At 45.6% G+C, this 19600-nt stretch overlaps 1 protein-coding gene and 1 long non-coding RNA gene across 6 annotated transcripts in view; one reads left to right on the plus strand and one right to left on the minus strand.

The window, feature by feature from the left end:
- Positions 1-19600, minus strand: part of LOC135397339 (uncharacterized) — a 116816-nt gene that overhangs the window by 28599 nt on the left and 68617 nt on the right. The window lies entirely within an intron of this gene.
- LOC135397312 (uncharacterized) overlaps positions 1-19600 on the plus strand; it is an 80578-nt gene that overhangs the window by 17826 nt on the left and 43152 nt on the right. The window contains exon 2 of one of the 5 annotated variants that reach the window (XM_064628857.1): positions 7530-7621. The exons of 2 other annotated variants lie outside the window; for them this stretch is intronic. Coding sequence is in view for 1 of the 3 variants with exons in the window: in XM_064628820.1 (XP_064484890.1) it covers positions 19413-19428 (16 nt within the window). In the remaining 2 variants the exon portion in view is untranslated. Of the gene's footprint in view, positions 1-7414; positions 7622-19380; positions 19429-19600 lie in introns of those variants that run through there. 2 more of the 5 variants (XM_064628866.1, XM_064628820.1) reach the window with 2 other exon arrangements.

A 19600-nucleotide genomic window follows, 5' to 3' on the forward strand; every position in this document is an offset into this window, starting at 1 on the left:
CCATCAGCAATAGCGAGCAGAGAGGGGGATCAGCAATGACACGCACGCTTTCGAACAACACCGTAGTACAGCTGAATTAAATTGCGGGAAAACAAAAAAGCTGCAATTCTTTCGTGGACCCTAATAAGGCTGCGCGACGTACTCCTGTCAGATGTCCAAGTCATACTGACTTCCCGTCCGTTCATAAAGCAGTCTGCGTGACCTGTAGATTGAATCTTCGCTGGGTGGATTGAATGTAGACAGAATGGACGGGCTTGAAAGGTGGTGGTGTATGGGTTGTCACACTCCAAGAAGCGGAAATACGTCGAATTTCTCTTTTAGGTCCCAAAGATCTAGTGCAGTCGTGCAACATATGCTGCGGTGAATCGTTTCCTCGATTTGTAACAGCAAAGTTTTGCTGCTAGAAAAAAAAAAAGATAAGGAAAAAAAGAAAACGTCTCGGCCATGCCCATTTCAAAGTTTCAGTGGGGTGATTGTCATCAACTAGTTAGAAAAACTGGGGTATCGTCTCTGGTGGTGAAACACTCCAATGATCATCATCATCATCATCAAAATAAAGTTGATGTCGTTTTTGTTAGAAAAATTAATCCGCGTATAGGCTGCGACCTGCCCACGCCACATATTCTGTGCAATGCTTCTTCCCTGCACACGAAATGCTTCTCGAAACCACTTTCCTCCTTCTGAAGTCTAACAAGTGACCGAAGCAGCATGGAACCATACCGAGGCGAGCTCGGTGAACGAGTCCGTTGGAAGCAATATATATCTGTTCCCTTCTTCTTCTTTTTTTAATAATAAACATATATCCCACCCCCCTGGTCGAAATAAGAAGTGATCTGTTTTACTGCTGGGGTGTATAGAAAATGTTTTTATTTATTTACTTTACTTATTTATTAAACACTGCCCGCTAACAGCTCATGCCTAAAGAGAGTGGTGCACTGTACACAATAAAAACATAAATAGAGACACAGCGATTGCAAGGGAAAGTCACAAAACCATGGTACCTATAACAATGAACCTTGTACAGTACGTCTGAATTCTCGCTGTGTAACAAAAATGTCAATATCCGTAACTGATGCTGCCAGTTGGTTAAAAATGACCTCCGATCTGACAATACAGTATACGTGAAAGCAGACACATTTGGCACACATAGAACAATCTTGTTGCCCTACAACTTATAAGTGGTACATGAAGACATACAGAGGAAAGACGTCAGGACAGTGCAACTGCCCATTCAGAATCTTAAATAAAATATATATATAACGTGCTGCTCGAACCACGTCTACGTATGGTGCTAAGTCCAAGATTTTGCAGCATCCAGTTATAATTATAAAAACAACTTCTATTATACAACTTGTCGTACAGAATTCGAATGAAACGGCTTCGTACACTTTCAATCTTATTCGAGAGTTTGTTATTTAAAGAATTCCACGCAACACAAGCGAACTCAAGCTTGAATCGAACCAAACAAGCTATAACCGGGTTTCTCAAAGGTTTGGTGATACGAAAAATTATGCCAAGTGATCGCGTTGCTGACGCTATAATACTTGTTACGTGCTCATCTATCCTCAAAGCAGAGTCCCACAACACTCCAAGGCCGCGCACAAGACATACTCTCCCACCAATACTAGCATTAGTAGCATGATAGTACAATAAAGGTAAGCGAAGTACAACGAAAAGTCTCCAAATGAGTATGCAAAAATGAGTTTGTGGTTTGAGTCTGCAACTTTTCTTTCTTTCTTCATTTTTTTTCCAATGAAAAACGTGGAAATGTTTGTTGTCAGGTGGAATATGCAAGAGAGAAACATATTAACGAAAGACACAGGGCGATGAGGACAATACAAACCAATACAAGTGGCGCCACATATCACAAACATTGGTTTGTTTACTGGTTACTGGGCGAATGACCTGCGATTCATCGTCAGGGTGCACAGCGCTCACTCATCACCTTCGTTAAGAGCATAGCAGAGCTCTCGTCTTTAGAGACGTTTTTTTTTTCTTCTTTTTTCTCTACTAGACCTGGAATAGCTTGTCCCGCGGTGAGCGGGCTCACATCTCAATTTTTTTCTCCAACCATTATCATCATCATCATCATCATCACTGGTTTGTTTACGCAAGCAACCGGTCCACCGCCTACAAGGTTAACGTTTCTCGCGCTGCTATGTAAAGCAGTTGATGATTGCTCTTGCAAAGGTTGACTAGAGGTGTCGACAGTCTGTCTGATACCTTGGGCATCTCAGTCAAATGTGCTGCGTGTCCTCCACAGAGCTGCATGATGGGACCGTCTCCAGATTGTGCAGTGCGGTGCCCGCTCTCTATAGGAGAGTGATCGGTTCCTATCGCCTCTGAGCCGATGCTCATTGGGCCTTCATTTTATTCTCGATACTAAAAAATCATCACGTAGTTCCCTTGTGTATTGTCTAGTATCCGGATCACCTTGCCGATTGTCAAAGTTCACAATGATATACGTGATCCAGTGGAGACGAATACCAGCTCTCACGAGACTTTTTATAGCGGCCGTTCCGGAAACGCGCACAATTGTGCATTTCAGCGGCTGATCGTCGACGAGAATATCTTGGATATTCTCTTTTCCTGGCTGCCTCTCACCAGCGTACACTCTTAGAAATGAACTTCACCGCATATAGCACGCTCCTAGCCAACAATAATCTCGAATGATATCGTTATCTGACTCGATTTGTTAAAAACGGGAGGCGTCCGCCTTTTTTGTGACAATTATGAACAGCATAAGTGTCACAAAAAAGGCGTACGCCCCCGTCTTCAACAAATCATGCCAGATACCGATATCATTCTAGATTATGGTTGGCTAGGAGCATGCTATGCGGTGAAGTACATTTTTAAGAGTGTATCGCCAATGCGGGCTGACGCAATTTTGCGAAAATTGTGTAACGAGGTTACCGCGTGGGTTCAAGAAACTCCTATATAGCGACGCAAGAATAATGTAGGCGAAGCTCATCAGTACTATACACGCGAGTAGAGTATGAGGCGTGTACCTCTACTCTTCCTCGGCCAGGGGCATCCGAAGGGCGCGGTGCGCCAACAATTTCCCTAGGACTCTGTGACGCCACCGCCGCCGTTGTCCTCCAGAGTGTACTTGCTTGTGCTCATACGTTGCCATAAAAAGACAGTCTTGGCGACTGTCTGACGGGTCATCAGACTGTCACACATGTTGTGTAAAAAGAAAAAAAGGAAGTACATAATCTTACAAACGGGCACCGGCATGGATCGATAACGGGATCCCGTCTTATGGATCACATCCAGATTGGACTAGAGCAGTAGCCATTGTAATTTGCTTTGGAAGATTCTTTGGAAGATTAATATGTTTATTGTTTAATTATTTCTTATTTATATTATTAATTATTTATTTATTGTTTAATATTAGGATAAAGTGGGGCTACTTGAAGACGGGGGCAAGTTGAGGACAGTTTCGGTTTTTCGCGTGGCATTTTCCTAGCAATAATATTTTCTCGTCTGCGACACCAGGGTGAACACTGTCGTTGTCTGGGCTTTAGAGGAACGTGCTGACGTTCTGCACGTGGCTTTTTAGAAAGACATTAGACGCTGTTTTGCAGATGTGGTCGAGAAAAGACGGGCCTGTATTTTTTTTTTGTCCCATCTGTAACTTTCGCGAGCATTCACTTCCAATTTGCTCACTTGTGCTCCTCGGCTAATAAAATATGACCTCGCCGTTATGATGCTGTGTCACTGCCCTGTGTTTCCATGTGCACTACTCGTAGCTGATCTTTCGGCTGACCCAAACAACAGACAAAATTTAAACCGTGCATTAAGTTTTTGATGTCCTCAACTTACCCATAGGGTGGGGTAAGTTGATGAAAATACGTAGCCTGTCATTGTTGGTTCGTACGAAATAAATATCTGGTTTAGCACCACAGTCATTTGTGGATCATTTCCCAAAGGTATGGGGTTTCAGTTAACAAATTATGGTATAATTTAGGCGATTATTCTGACTGCTATTAACAAAATAGTTCAACTGTCTTCAACATAGACCACCTTACCCTAATATTGCTTCGAAGATTAATATGTTGAGGGAGTGTCCTCCAATGTTATACAGTAACAGGATTTTCGACTTAGAGTCCGCTCGTTTTATCGCATTGGGAAAGTAAAACTAGTGAAAAATCGGGTCCACGCATACTGCAGAGGTTCGACACAACTAGTTGAAAGAACACGTGATCAAGTCACAAAATGTCTTTCATTGCGAAATTGTAAAGGTCAAGATACATGTATTATGTTACCTGGAAGTGGACGTCGTCTCATATGTTATGCATGTATGTAGTCAGACATTCAAAGAAAGAGGAAGGAAATGTGACCAGAAAAGTAAGGTGAAGGAAGGCATCGTGACGACGTGGGACGTTATTGACGAACGATTATATCGTGCGGACCAAAGAATGTTCTCGGTATTTCGACCAAACCGTGCCACGCACAGCTGTGTTGTGAGAAAAGCACTAGGCGTTCAACTCTTGCATCAGGAACCATGAACAGATAGCGAAAGATTGACAGACTGATTATAAAATTGCCAAGCGAGGAAACAGGAACGCACATGTCACATGGTCAGTGAACCCACACTCCTGACATTCAATCAGCTACGCTGCCCCCAGCTTTGGGATGCATCCAACGCAAGCCACAACGCCATTCAGCCCTTTTCTTTGGGAACACCCACCTGACCAAGTTTTAAATCAGCGAACCTAAAGACATAGAATTTATAAGCCCTCAAATGCACTTGAAGTTGACTCCCAACTGCTCTGCAACCGAGTAGCAATACCCTTCCTACTGATGGAACCACTGACATCAACTGCAGGTCAAATGCGTTCGACCGATTTTGTGATAAAATCGTACAGCGTATTCATGAGGGCAATACCGTGAACGCTTTCCGAGAGAGAACGTACTGAAAGAAATAAGGAAAGAAGTGACACAGGCGCACACAAAAGGCAAATGCTTTATGCGTATTCTTTTCTATTGCAAAGCACGCCTGTACATAGCAATAGTTCTGACCTTGTCGGGACGAACGTCTCTGCGTTTCCTTTTGTTAATTAATCTGAGGAAGGAAATGAAGCCGAAGAGGAAAGGAAACACTTTACCATGTATGTGGTATGCCAAGTGCTTCACGCGATCCTGCAAAACGATTGAACACACACTTGAACTGACGTTCACATTAATTATCATTATCGTTTTTTCTCGGTTTGCTACTTATGGGGTCACCATGCATATTTGAAGAGTACTGCGCGGCCCAAAGTTTTTAACCCACAAGAATAATTTACAATGCCGTTATAAAAAACAAGTTCAAGTGTGAAACGCACGGTCTCCCACCTCTCCACGTCCACTGAATAACATACTATCATCATTAACACTATGGTATCACTGCCAGTGCCACATGTATAGCAAACACAACTCACGTTGTCCCAACATGAAATATTCATCGAAGGTTGACCCTGCTGGGACGAACAACAACACGAAACCAGTAGTAGGGGATAGCACTCTCGCATCACAGACAAGTTCATGACGCGTAGTCGGGTCGGTCATCGTTTCAAACTGCCTACACGCAGGAAATAACAAAGGGGCAGTCAACTTCAGCACGCCTTTGAAAGAGAAAAATGAATGGTTTATCGAACGGGAAGAAGCGCTGTCTCCGGAATTAAACTTCGCGGTCACCCACGCTGGCGATATAAGTCTGCGTCAAGGTCCGCCTGCGGGTCGACAGCACCATTGAAATGCGCGCATCGTGGTTTTGATGGGTGTCGCTTGTGCGCAGCCTTGCAAGTGAGGCCTCCTAATAAAAGTTGCAATAAAAGCGACTCTCCAAGGCATAATTCGTTTGCAGTTTGGACGAGATCTCCGTTCAAATTTCAGCAATAAAAAACGATGCGGTCTTCGTTGCGCTTATAAACCGGACAAGAGTGGTTGAAAGTGTAGTATTTCACTGTGGTACTTCTCATAGGACATGAGCAGCAGGAAAGATGTATAGTCATCAAAACCTTAACATAGAAATGTAGAAAATCGGCCGAACCGTTGAGCAAGTGCTAAAGGAAGAGGCTCAGGACCAGAGCCGCCGATATTTCGAACAGAGACTGTTCAGAGGCCCAGAGGAAGAACAGTCTCCGTTCGACGGCTCTCGTCCTGAATCTCTTCAAAGCTGTAATATAGTGCATTATCTGCCTCACTGGGAACACGAGCAGAGAGCAAGCAAACGAAGATAAAAGAGATTTATCGGTATGCACTCGGTGGCCATTTCGATAGATGTACCCAAATATGGTCCCCTTTCGCTGCCTGAACCGCCTGGATACTCAATCTATAGACTACACAAGATGTCTGTGGCGCGCCAGATGGATGTTCTATCATACGGACGTAACATAATTCTGCAAATTCTGCTGCTTCTTTCCAAGACAATTGCAATGCAAACTCTTAAATCATTCGTACGAATTTAACCATACGGTCACGGCCCTCTCCTTTTTTTTTTTTTTTTTTTTCAGCAGGTCATTTGTGGCTGACATCTCGAAAACACGCAACAACAACAATAACAATGAATACATGTAGTGACCGTGAGTGAGGAAAACAGATAAGAAGACTCCATCATCATCATCGCCATCATCGCAAAATAAAGTTGTTGCTCGCTAAACCGCGAACTGTGGTCAAAAGTGGTCAGTGGCATGTGTGGATGAGAGGTGGCCAGATGGGCACAGAGAGGCACTTAGCCAGCTCCCGTGGCTCAGTGGTTAGCGTGCTGGCCATGTCACGACGAGACTGGGAGGTACCCAGGTTGGAACCCCGGTTTTCCCTGGGTTTTCCTCAGACGATTTCAGACATATGTCGTCACAGTTCCCTTAGAAGTCGGCCGAGGACGCACAATTCCCCAGGGCGTCAGTCGTGACGTTGCCCACATATGTGAGGCCTACAACGGCGAGCGCTTTCACCACCACCGCCTGAGGCACTTGGTGTGCATTGTGCAACGATGTTTAGGAAATCGCTTGGATTTAAATTTGCATTTAGTGTAGTCTTAAGGGGAATAATGCGAGCCAGGAAATTCCACCCAAGCCGATAACGCTGCCATCACCGGCAAGGAGTGTTGGTGTGAGACAGGATGAATGGCTTGATGTTGCAGATCCTAGCCCTGTTGTCACGGCGGTGCAACACGAATTTCGATCCTTCATATCAAGCTACTCTCTTTCCCAGCGATTGTCCATTGTGGGTGACCGTCTGGCCATGCTGACCACTCTTATTTCTTTTATTGTTTCTGACGGGGACAAAACTAGACGTTGGCGTCCGCTCAAACTGCGGCGTATCATGTGTTCGGAACCAGGTACTGAGGCACATGTGTTTTCTTTTCTTTTTTATTTACTTTAGTCTTTCCTTTATTTTCTTTCTTTGCGGAATACCAAGCCGACGTCCCGTTTGGCTGACCTTTCCCCTATTTTTTTTCTCCTTTCGTCTAATAAATATACCCCCCCCCCTTCTGGCGGAGATGTTTCTGTTGCCTCTGACTCACCTCTGTTGTTTACTAGTTCCTTACCGGAGGACCTTACAGGAGAGTGTTTGGTCTGAGAGATCGTGCCACCAGAGCAGTGCGCTTCCACAATCAAAACCCCTACGTAAGGTAAGGTAAGATATGAAGTAATAATTCTGAGTAGCTGTGCACCCTTTGGTACTCGTAGCTGAAATACAGCGACAGCTGTGTCGCTACGCATTGTGGGCAGACCTCAACACGATTCTTTCTCTGTGCTTGAGAGTTCTTAATATATATTATGTTAATATTTCGAAATTATCTCTTACAAATGCATTGCAACTCGAACCCCGCTCAGACGTTTAGGAATCTTTACAATCTGAACGAGTTCGTATTGCAAGTACACAAGACAAGAATCTTCACTAAGAACCTTCCTCGGCAGAGCCATCCTGCCAAAGCCCTGGCGCTTTGTGCTTTCCACTCTCGCCACCTGCATCACCACACCTCACGTGATACCCAACGTCGTATCACACCACTTTCGCAGCGCGCTTCTTCAGTGACTCACTGCGCCGCGATATCTAGGACACACGGCGCACGCACGCTGTCCGATGCTTAACTCCGCATATACAGCTGTCGCTGTAAAATATGGAGATGTTGGTTTCTGCAGCCTAGGGGCCGGCTACTCCAAATCACTTGTAAAAGTAAAGTAAAAGTGAAAGTGAGCACGCGTACGTTGGTATACTATGTGTATGTATGCATGTGTCAGAGAGAAGAAGCTACAAAGTACGAACGGGCCGATGTCTCGTCGCCTTAGCTCAACCGACCAGTCCACCAGCAGCTTCCTCAAGTCTAATCGGTCCAGGACAGCATCAAGATCACGTGAACTGTGTGGAGAACAGCAAAGCAGGATGTGTTCTGCGTTTTCTGCTGCGCCGGTTGCATGGCAATTGGGCGAATACAGATTCCTAATCTTGTAAAGAATGACGCAACCGAAAGGTACATCAGTCGTAAACGAGTAACAGCCGTGCAAGTTGCCCGCTCCTAGTGTGGCCGACCACAGCGAGCATCTCCACTTTCACCACCAACCGTAAGCGATGTAAGATTCGATTGGACGCGACGTGCGGGTTGAGATACGAAAAGACGAGGTATGATCGATCTTGGCCAGCAGGCAACTCCTCACGAACCAACCACATCCGCTTGGTGGTGGTGGTGATGATGGTGGTTGTGACAAGGCCGGCTTGCTGTTGTTGTCCTCATTCATGTGGGCAGCGTCAGAACTGTAGCCAGGATGAGATGAGAAGATAGGAGAGGTGGAAGTAATGATGGTAGAAAGTCAAGTTGTATATACCGGCCACAGCTAGGATTGGTGAGAAGTCCCGTGAGCAAATAAACTCTGAGTCAGTCTGCGGGCGAGTCCCGTTTCCTGGAGGAAGCAGATTTAGGCTGCGAGTTTCGGAGTACATTTCAGTGAAAGTGCCTGTGGAACGTAGGACATCATCCAGTGTCCAAGGTATTTGTCCCGCACCTCAGCATATGCGCGGCAATGACACACACACACAAATGGGATGGTGATGTGGTGGGTCATTTCCCGGCGTTATGGCGGGACACTGCCCCATTGCGCTTGTGGAAGGGATGAGAAAGTGATGATGATGGAAAGGTGTCCTATTAGAGTTCGTCCATTAGTCCAGTGCTGGAGAGGAACTCAGCAACAACTCGTAGGCCTTGCATCAGATGTGAGGGGTCCGACCACGACAATAAATTATGTTCTGTAGTTTGGCTTTGTTGAGAGTGTCTGCAAATCTTGTATAATTGTAATTTAGTGAAAGCGCTTCCTGTTCGCAGTATGAAAAGGTTTTCCGGAAAAGTCCTTTCAGCTGGAGATCTGGTCGATGATTTTGCAGGATTTCGCTGATCCCAGGGTGCTCTGTTTTTACTATCCAATTAAGAACAAATCAAACAAACAAACAAGTCTGTCGCTCTCTCTCTCCTGGCATTCTGGGGCTATACCGGTGAGGTGCGCTTTTTCGTTGCCACTGATGCCGCCACAACGGCGGTGAATCTCCCACCACATCATCCTCTAACGTATATATACGTATGTGTGTGTGGGGGGGGGGGGGAAGGGATCCATTACAGGGAGATGCCTCCACTGATTCATTTATGTTGGGCATATCATGTTGTGATACAGCGCGAGAAAATGCTATTGCGCGTGGGATTCATCACCATTTCGGGTGCGCTATGCGAGTCGGTGAGGATGACAGCCTTGGTGATACTCTGGACCTGTACTGCAGCTGCTGCATGTAACATTGACAGGAACTCAGGAGTTGTAGAGGATATTGGAAATAGCAATGATTTTGCTTGCCAGGCCACGTTCAAGGATGACATATATAGTAGGGGCAAGTTGAGCTCCTACTATGGGTGTCAACGGGGCCATCTCTGAACAACAGCCTGTGCGCGTGGAAAGTGTCACTGACCAGGTTCTCGGCAGCTGCTTTGGGTTCCAGTGAGTTCGATTCCTCCTTCTTTCATAGCTCTGCGATGTGCAGCGAGACATTCGGCATCATCTCACGCCATGGAGGAGTATAGCAGGTCGTGAGATATGATCGTCGTACGGTATAAGGGGCAGTTGGCTGGCATACAACCTCGCCAGGGTGGCCGCTTGCATGCATCGTCACACACGTTGAGAGGAATCTCTTCGCATCGGATGCCGTTAAGTACACGTGGCGCACATTGGCTATCTCGTAGGAAGGGAGTTGCCTCAGGACAGAAGTCGCCGATATTTCGAACAGAGACTGTTCTTCTTCTGGGCACCGTCCTCATCATTGGCATGGTATTTAAAGTGTTAGGTGTGACGTGTTTAAAGGTTCATGCGAATTGTGGGTCAACAGCCCGGAGGGAAGAAAGGTTCCGTACGGGCTTCTACGGCCGGAGTGAACGTACGTCCGTTTCGTCCCCGTTCAGGACGTCGTGCTTGGTGATTGATCCAAATTACCCTACAAAGCTTCCACGATGCTATGCGGGGGGGGGGGGGGGGGGGGGGGTATGTTTATTGAGCAAAAAAAAAGGAAGGAAAGGTTAGTCTGGCGTAGGACGACTTGCTAGTCCTTTAAAAAGAAAAAGGAAAAAAATTTTATGGGTACGATCATATTCATTATGTTGACCCAGCGGCGTACATTTCTCCGCACGTTGTACATTCAGCACGTTCGTATGGCGGTAAAAGAGAAAAATGAGGGTCAAGGTTAGATGCGCGGGCGAATCGTGGTTCGACACGCTCCGATTCGGACACGTAACGGATTTTGTGGACCTTCTGCTTCATTTTGTGCGGCGTAGATTACTCATTTTAATAATCGTTCCACAGAAGCCACTAGCTATTAAATGCCCGACCTCTGCAAATGTACGTCCACCTCGGATGTATTACCCCAGAGGGATGTAATCTGCGCTATCATATTTTATTTTCGCCTTTACGTGTCTTTTTTGTGCCAAAATTTGGAAGGATTATGTTATGTCACATGATGGGGGTGGGGGGGGCGTAACGTTGGGTAGACTAGTAGACGAGCGGCCTACCTGCCTAGACTGGCGCACATGATGCACTCTTAAAACAGAGCTTCACCACATAGCACGCTCCAGGCCAACCAACCATTGTATAGAATGATACCGTCATACGCGGCGTACGCCCCCGTTTTCAACAAATCAGGCGACATAACGATGCGTGTATTTATTTATTTAAGTACCTTATTGGCAAAGTGGCATTATATGGGGAATACACTAGATTTCAGATTGTAGTTGTAAGCACAGGCACAGAGTATATATCTAAGGACCTGCAAATAACAGCGTGAACTATGACCTTATTTCATAATATTCTTCGGTTGTCTTTGACCTAACCTCATCCTTATGAAATGACTATGAGGACAGGCCTCACCTCAGTCAACGTCATGAGTGCGAGGTTGCCTACACAACCGTTTTCCCTTACCTCTATTGAATCCCATTAAAAAGAGAACCACTCGCTCACGTAGTTTAACTATATTAAACTTTCAATAAGAAAAACACACGACAAGAGGAATGCTAGTTCCGGCCTCGACTACGGTTAAGCGATGTCGTAAAGATTACCGGGCATCGGATATCCTACATGCTCCGTCGGAACCTCGGGAAATTGGTAAACCCTTTCGCTGTCCATAATTAATGCCATACGCCGAAAGGCTACTCTGCCATGAAAATGAAAATACAGTAAAGCAGCAAGAAAAGCGGCCCAGTGCCCGCGAACACTGGATGTGTACTGCGCGAGAAATCAGTTATCCGACTGACGACAGAGCTTACAACGCCACCGCCGCAGTGAAGTGTTGTGAACGTACGCTAGATGACGCCGGCCACTCGCGCTGCTAACGTTAACGCTTGTCATCGCCTCTGGCGGCATTACGGTGGCGTAAGCAGTGACGGCGTCGACTGACGTCAGCCTGGCGCGTCGCTTCACTTCACATGAAAGGACGGTTTGGCCCGACCAACCCGGATGTCGCAAACAGTCTTTATAGTGGATGGGCATCTCTTGTGTTAAAAGGCACCTGGCTCACGCTTATTCATTGTGGACAGTGAGTCATATCGTTGCTTTTGTTTTCCGTCCGCCGAGTTTACTTGGAATAGGAACACAGCTGCAGGGAATCATAAATTTGAAAACAATTGTAGTTCCTAAAGATGTGCTCATCCAGGGTGGCATACCCAGTCCGAGCGATAAAACACGCGCTAACATGTCCCGGCCAGCATCCCATGTTTTCATTTCTGTCTCTCCACTCTTTTTTTTTTCCCCTCCCCGAGAAGGCCCCGTGGGAATCGAGTGCTATTATTATTCTCTGGAATAGCTGTATTTCCCCGCGATACTTAGTGATACTCTTGTGTCATTAAGCACTAAACCACAAAAGCACTACTTAGAGATACTGACTGAACGTTTAGTCCCACACAGGAGTCCACCTTCCATCTGATCTTGTTGCCAATTTTTACGTAATTATTGAGTTACAATCCAGCATGTTTAACGTAATTGTCCCTTGTGTCCAAACCTGAGCGGGGAAACGTCGGGGATCTCCCTTGGAAGCAGCAAATGGTGGACGAATGATTGTACTGCTTGCCTTCACAGTAACATGGTCCATCTAATAATAGCTATAAATGTGGTTACCAAGAAAGGGAGAGATCGCCTTTGACTGGAAGAGGTTATGTTCATCTTCTGAGCTCGATATCGTCCGTGGCGATAAATATTGACGTTAACCGTGCAATAGCGAGAGAAAATAGTAATCGGTTGATGTTCTTGTATAAATACTACAGTAAACAAACAGACATCATGCATAAAATTACGACTCGGCAGTTAATGCCCTCATAACATCCATACGACCTGTGTGGAGAACGACGAGCTTATTGCCGAGTCAAACTTGATTGATTGATTGGTAGAATAGAAAAAATGGAGGTGTTAGTCCCAAACTACTCGGGACTGGCTACTCCAGGACGCGTTATTTAGGGCTCATTATATGTAAAACAAATGAAGGGAAAGGCTGGTGGGGAAAAAAGAAGAAAGGGAAAACTATACAAATCAAACTTAAATGTGGTCTAGGTACTCGTTCTAGGTAAACCAGATAATTGTTTTAACCGGAGAGAAGTGATGAAGTATTATCTGTTCTTAATTAATAAAACTGAACTCAAACACACCATGAAAAACATCGGATATTAAATGAATTCACTTATCAGTCTACGTACGCAAAAAATAAATTAGGAGAAGACCAAGTCACAAAATTTCCAGACATGTTTCTTCTATAGTAATTGCGCACAGTAATTGCAGTATACTTTCAGGTAACGAAAGCGGCATCGACTTTCATTTTTTCTATTGTTTTTCTTTTTTTTTTTGTTCTCTCTCTCTCTCTCTCAAGCGCCGTCAAGCTACTCTATATTCTCCAAGCTTTCGTACACTAGATGTTTTTGTTGTTGTTGTTGTTGTTCGCGTGTCGGCGAAACTGCAAGCGCTGCCACACCACTTAACGTTCAGAGTGCCAGCATAAAGCTAACTTGTAGCTTTTCCTGGTTCTTTCCGTCGGAGGCACATGTTCGGCATTCATTATTATTTTTCTTCCTCCCCATACGGCGTTATGAAAAAGTTGCTCAACGACGATTTGCCGCTCAGCTGGAAGAATGATGAATAAATCGTCTATGCTACTCCGTTCTGTTGCAACATACTTCGACACTTGCTCGCAGAGCGCATTATAAGTAATAGAACAGACTTCGGGAAACGAGCACCAAGGACGCTTCCAATTGTAGTTCCTCACACCGAGCCCCGCTTCTTCTTCTTCTTTTTTTTTTTTTTTTTCGTCATACAATAATCACGTGATGTACACCTTGCACGACCAGCTTTCCAAAGAAAAAAGAAAAGCCCTTGGTTGCAGGCTACTGCCAACTTCGAACTATTCATCCCATGTAAATACTCCACACCGTAACAATCACATCCATGGGCCTGGAAATGCTGTGCGAAAACGACTCTACTGACGCAAACTCCCACCGGAATTTTTTCCAAGGAAAATTAATTACGGTATCAACTAAAGCACACTGGCCAGTGTTAACGACTAGAATGTTACGGCAAGTGATAAGACCGCAGAGTGTGTCCATTGACTCCTATCTATAGCGCCTATAATAAAACAATCTTTTTTTCCATTGTTGCACGAAGTGTGACTAGGCGGCATTCTTCGCAAGCCACGACAGGAAGGATGGGTTATTTTCTGTTTTTATACACGGACTGTCCGTGGGGTAACGAGTGTATAACGTCTTATGGTTCTCCGCTTTGGCACAATTGCAGGAAATATCTTCTTCTTCTCCTTCCCACCGTAACGGATGTAGATGCGCAGCAAACGCATGTCTAGCGAGCCGGCGAATCGACGGAAATGCCGGGCGCAGTAGATTCCAGGTGCATGCAAGGTACCCCGAGCCGCTATCCCTAAAGCCGCCCAAGGCCAAACCACCGGATGCCCGGATGACGGACCGGACATCATTCAAAGGGCGAGAAACCGCTACGGAATCTTGCCGAACCCAAATAGTACACGCTTGTACAGCCCCGTTTTAGGAGAGCAATTAATTACAGTTCGGCGTCGATATGTTCAACATACTGACGCCGAAGAAAAATGCGCAACAAAAATGCCAATGGCTTTGTATGGCCTTGACAAGAAAACTCAAATCAACCGGAAATAATGTGCTGATCACATACAGTACAGCTACAAGTGTTACGCCTTGAATGCATTCGCGGCTGTCACGGTGTGCCCAGCGTTGTCGAGCTAACCCGTACTAGCACTTCTGAAAGTTCGTCATGAAGTGCGTGAAAGTTCAGTAGCTTGTTTTCGTGAAATATCCTCGTCTCGTCCAGTGCATGTCAACAACACTGGCGTGAGCTTTCCCATAATCTACGCCACTCATTTTTCACACCTACTCTGAACATTGTTCCTTGTGAATCGCGTGACATCGTTTACATGCTTATGTAGATAAAACAAAAGTTGCTCTCTGGAGCCGCAGGATCCTCCCATCTAATCGCTCTAATTGAGACCAGGTAGGATCGGCCTTTTCTTTTTGATTTGCCCCTGTCGCCGAATTCTTGTTCGCCTACGTGTCCAACCTGGCTGACTCACTCCAGAAGGATGCCGGTCGACGGCTGGCGGTCGTGCCTCACGATGAGTTGGAGTAACGGTCGTAAGACGATGTAGCCTTTCTTTTTTATCTCTTGTTTGGCTAATTGTACTTTGCTGTCGTATCCACCCGTATTAGAGACAGCTCTTACTTATCAGGCAACAAAGGGACGTAACCCTTCTGAGAATGGTGTTTCTTTGACGTGTGTTCATACTGCCTCGGACGCGCAGCTGACTGTATTATAGTTACAGCGCGCACTTGTATATGCGCCCAAGCGGTAGTGTTTCTGACAGCACTGTTGCAGAGCGAGACTCCTGAAAACAGTCCAAGAAGAAATGCCTCCTGTCACTCCTGACGTGCATCATTGTTGGGGGATTAACGACTTCGAATCACCTCGGAGATTATACGAGTAGATACCGCACTCGCTCGTTGGTGGTAGCGCCAACGCCATGCTCACGACTGGGAGGTGCTGGGTTCGAATCCTGCCACTGACTGTGCAATTTTAAGGTTTTCCCATAGGTTTTCTGGCGGACTTTGCAGAACGGATGTCCGCACAGTTCAGGCTGAAATAGGCCCATAACGCATTCTAACCCCCTGTCGCTCACTCCATCCTCTTTCCATCTGTGCACGTCTGTACGCCGCTCAAAGCCACGGTTGCTTCGCGGTGCTCTTTGAGATAGAAAAGAAACGTGAACAACTTGTTTCCTACTGAACCCCATACTATTGGAGACTAGAAATGACTAATGACGACTGCGCTCAGGTATCCCATGCGCCATGTCACTGATGAACTTACAGCCACCCGCACGAAGCACCAGGAGCGTGTGCCCCGTGTTAAAGCTCAGACAGTGACGTTACTTAACTTAGAAGCGTGTACTCTTGGGCTAGTTGGTACACGGCTTTTCAAGGACTTACTCAGGGAACACTGGACACGAGACAGAGAAGACAGACACGACAGCCCCTGTCTATGACTTTTCTGTCTCGTGTCCAGTGTTCCCTGCGCTAGGGCCTTCAAAAGTGACGTCACAATTCGTTTTACTCCAGTACCACCACGCAGCAACATTCTCAACGTTCCACTCACCTCCTTGTTTCGCTCTCGTCACACACGCACACACCGAGAAAAAGAAGGAAGCATCACCACTGAGGCACGTGCCAGAAGTACCTGACCGTACCAGGTCGCCACGTGAGCCCACGCGCGATAGCTTCGCATGAGCTGTCGACTGCCTAGCAAGTTTGCTTTCTAGCCCTCCGCCTAAGTCAAGAACCGCTCATGCTTCAGTGTTTACTTATTGGTGTTCCGAATGCACGGTTCTGAGTGGACCAAGACGTTGCAATGCCTCAGAGACAAGCAGCACAGAAGGAGTGCTGGCTGCAGGCACAGTAACACTATGGTATTGGTAACACCATACTAACACAAATATGTCGAACATAAAAGTAGGATGCAAGCGAGCTGGTGATAATCTGGAGATATCATTCGTCGAGATTGAGGGAGGGTGACGACGAACAAGAAGCAACAGGATAAGTCTCTTGTCATGTTGCTTCTTGTTCGTCCTTGTCTTCCTTCAATCTCAAGGAATGTCATCTCCACAAATACGTAGTTGCCATCCTTATTCTTCGCTTCGCGTCATTTAGCTCAAAGAGTCAAATATGCGTCAAAGAGGTGTGAAATCAAATTAAAAGGAAATTTTGAGGAGACAAATTATGAACCGAGCTCTATCATGACGTTGACGCCGGACAGGCAAGTATGCAAATCATAGTGGTATTTCTTCAATACCACATGAAAAACACAATATTATCTGTGTTCTGCGATGCGATTCTGAGTGACATTTGAGCGAGGGTACCCTACGTGGTTCATTAGGATCTAGTGTCCTTCAGCTGTCCATGACACCGTAAGAAAGGGTATGCATGAGACACAATCCTGCGGCAATTCGGTGCTAGTGAAAGTGCTCCTTTCGTGTCGGCCGGGAGCTCAGTACTACTACAGCATCAGCTTTCACAAACTATCAGCAAACTATGTTGGTTGCGAAAAAAAAAAAAAATGCCGACTGATTTGTGCGAGTTCGTCGTTCGATTGAAAACGAAACAATCCAGCTGGTACTTCCGAAGGGAAGGTCATTGACAAATAATTGTACTTTTTTTTTTTCATTTATTCTTGTGTTTCTGGATGCTCATGTGCGCCTGGATACCATGCAACGTTAACGTGAAGGCATTCTTACACGGTAAATACTTCCACACTGTAAAGCAGTGAGGGTGAAAGACTTGTGAAACAGAAAAGTCCACTAAACCATCTACAGGACGCCGCTTTGGAAGGATGTGGCATATTGCCGGCAATTATCTATTATAGGTCGTAGCTATAAATCACTGCAGTGCAGCGCGCGCAGCAGGTGAACGCCCAGCCCTGACGCAAAGAAGGGAGCACCTTTCATTCCACACCCCGCACGTGTTTTGTTTATCTAAACTGATAAGCGCCACTGAAGCGTGCGATGGAAAGCGAAGGCATGACAGTTCCTTTTCAATTAGGAACTCACTTCACTGTAGCTTGTCATGACCTCCGGGGCTTCAGACTTGGTAACTTTTGCCGGTCGCCCGGTAGACAGTATGAGCTTCGTTAGAACTTTTCCGTGTCACAGGAAATGGTTTACAGATGGATTCTAAAGTCTATACCCACTTGGTTTGGAATGAAAAAAAAAAAAAAAAACGAATATGGAGATTGTAGATCTACGAATGTGAAGCCGACTACTCGGGGTGCTTACACAGTTGATTGCGTAACGATCACTAGGGGTTTGTAGAGTTACTGATGAAGTGACAGTCCCGAAAGAAAATGAGCGAATGAAAAAGAGAAAAGAGTGGGATGTCTCATGCGTGTGCGAGAACTGTGCGTGACCTTGCGTCCGAACCTGGTGACCGCTTAGACGTTCTCGAAAATACCCCAACTTGAGGGTGTTCGCGGTGCTAACACGGAATTTAAAAATAAATAAATATGATTAGCCTTGGACAATGTACCGCATAAAGAAAGACAAGTAAAATCGAAAATCGAACCAGTCTCTATGCACGAAATGTACAGTATTAGTGGTAGGAACGCTGAATTCATGAGTTCGACCTTAGAATAGCACAAACGCGAGTTTTTTATAGATCGGAAGGTATTCACGATAGTGGTTCCTCAAATACCGTAACACAATCGCCTTATTTCTTTGAAGTGACTGACATCATATTTCTGATCTTTGATCTGAAATAAGTGGTCTGGGGTATAGCCAGTCTGACTTGGTCGTGACATAAATACCCCGTTTTATTTTTTGTTTTTCTTTTTCTATCACATCACATCACATCTTTGATTTGACTGCTTCCTTCATGGTATCGTTTTCGTAGAGCATTTCCGATGTACTAAATCATTCTATAAACGAACTACCGCCTTGCTGCCCAATGCCGGTCAGCTGATAGGATACCGAGCTAATGTATTTCACTCTACTAACATCCAAAGGAATGGGTAGCGGGTTTTACAGTCTAACATTACTTATGTAACATTTAACCTTTACGTACTATTAACTACTTTCAGCGTCTCACTCTGTACATAGTCCTGGATGTGGGTCACACCTGTAGTAGACTTCGTTGTAACGTCATAAAACTTACTTGAACACCACCACCTGAAACATATACCTTCACAAAAACGAACTTGGGGCATGTTTAGTTCTCATACAAGCGAACGCCAATGCAAGACAAATGCATTTGGAACATTTCTACTTCCGCCATTCTTAATATAAAATATGTACAAAAACCTTTCGCAAACGGGCAGCCCGGTTATCAGTTGCAAGTCTTACAGGGAGGATAAACACAAACCACCGAACTGACAGATATGTTATGATATGATAGAGATCACCTAAGTCTGGCTAGCTGAATCCGAACCATCTCGTAGTTGGTCAGCAAATTTCGCAATCTCGTTACCAAACACAATTTAGATCAACTATACAGTAGTTGCTCGGTCAGGTTCCTGCTATAGTGACAGTTATAGTTACCGGTTACTTCAATGCTATACTGAATACTAGTTCCGAGCAGGATGGTCCATCAGGTATCCTGCGAGGAAATGCAAACATTGCGGTATAGGCTGACTATTTAGGGCGCATTAATCAACATCTATGACAGTGCGATCATGGTGATAAGTCTGCCAGACGAGTAAATTACCCGCGTGCTCCAATTTGTCCGTCTGCGCAACGCCCTCGCTCATGTACTCTCGCAAAGGCAGTTCAGGTTACAATAGTACACGCCGGCTATGCCCTGAACCAGGTTTACTTTGCTCCACCTGAAATGGCTCTCCGTCATGGGGATCATACCTGGTGAGTAGGCTTCAAATTATTCTATCTACCGTCATTTCACCGTGGAAGTGCACAGTTATGGCAGTAGTTTGTTTGTGGAGTGAGAGTGAGTGGCGGGTTTGTCGTCCCTTCAGATGACGCACCCCGAAAGTCGCTGGAGAGGCGTGTTAGCTTAGCTCAATTGGTAGAGCCC

This window comes from Ornithodoros turicata, chromosome 1 (assembly GCF_037126465.1).
Source record: "Ornithodoros turicata isolate Travis chromosome 1, ASM3712646v1, whole genome shotgun sequence".
Taxonomy (NCBI): domain Eukaryota; kingdom Metazoa; phylum Arthropoda; class Arachnida; order Ixodida; family Argasidae; genus Ornithodoros; species Ornithodoros turicata.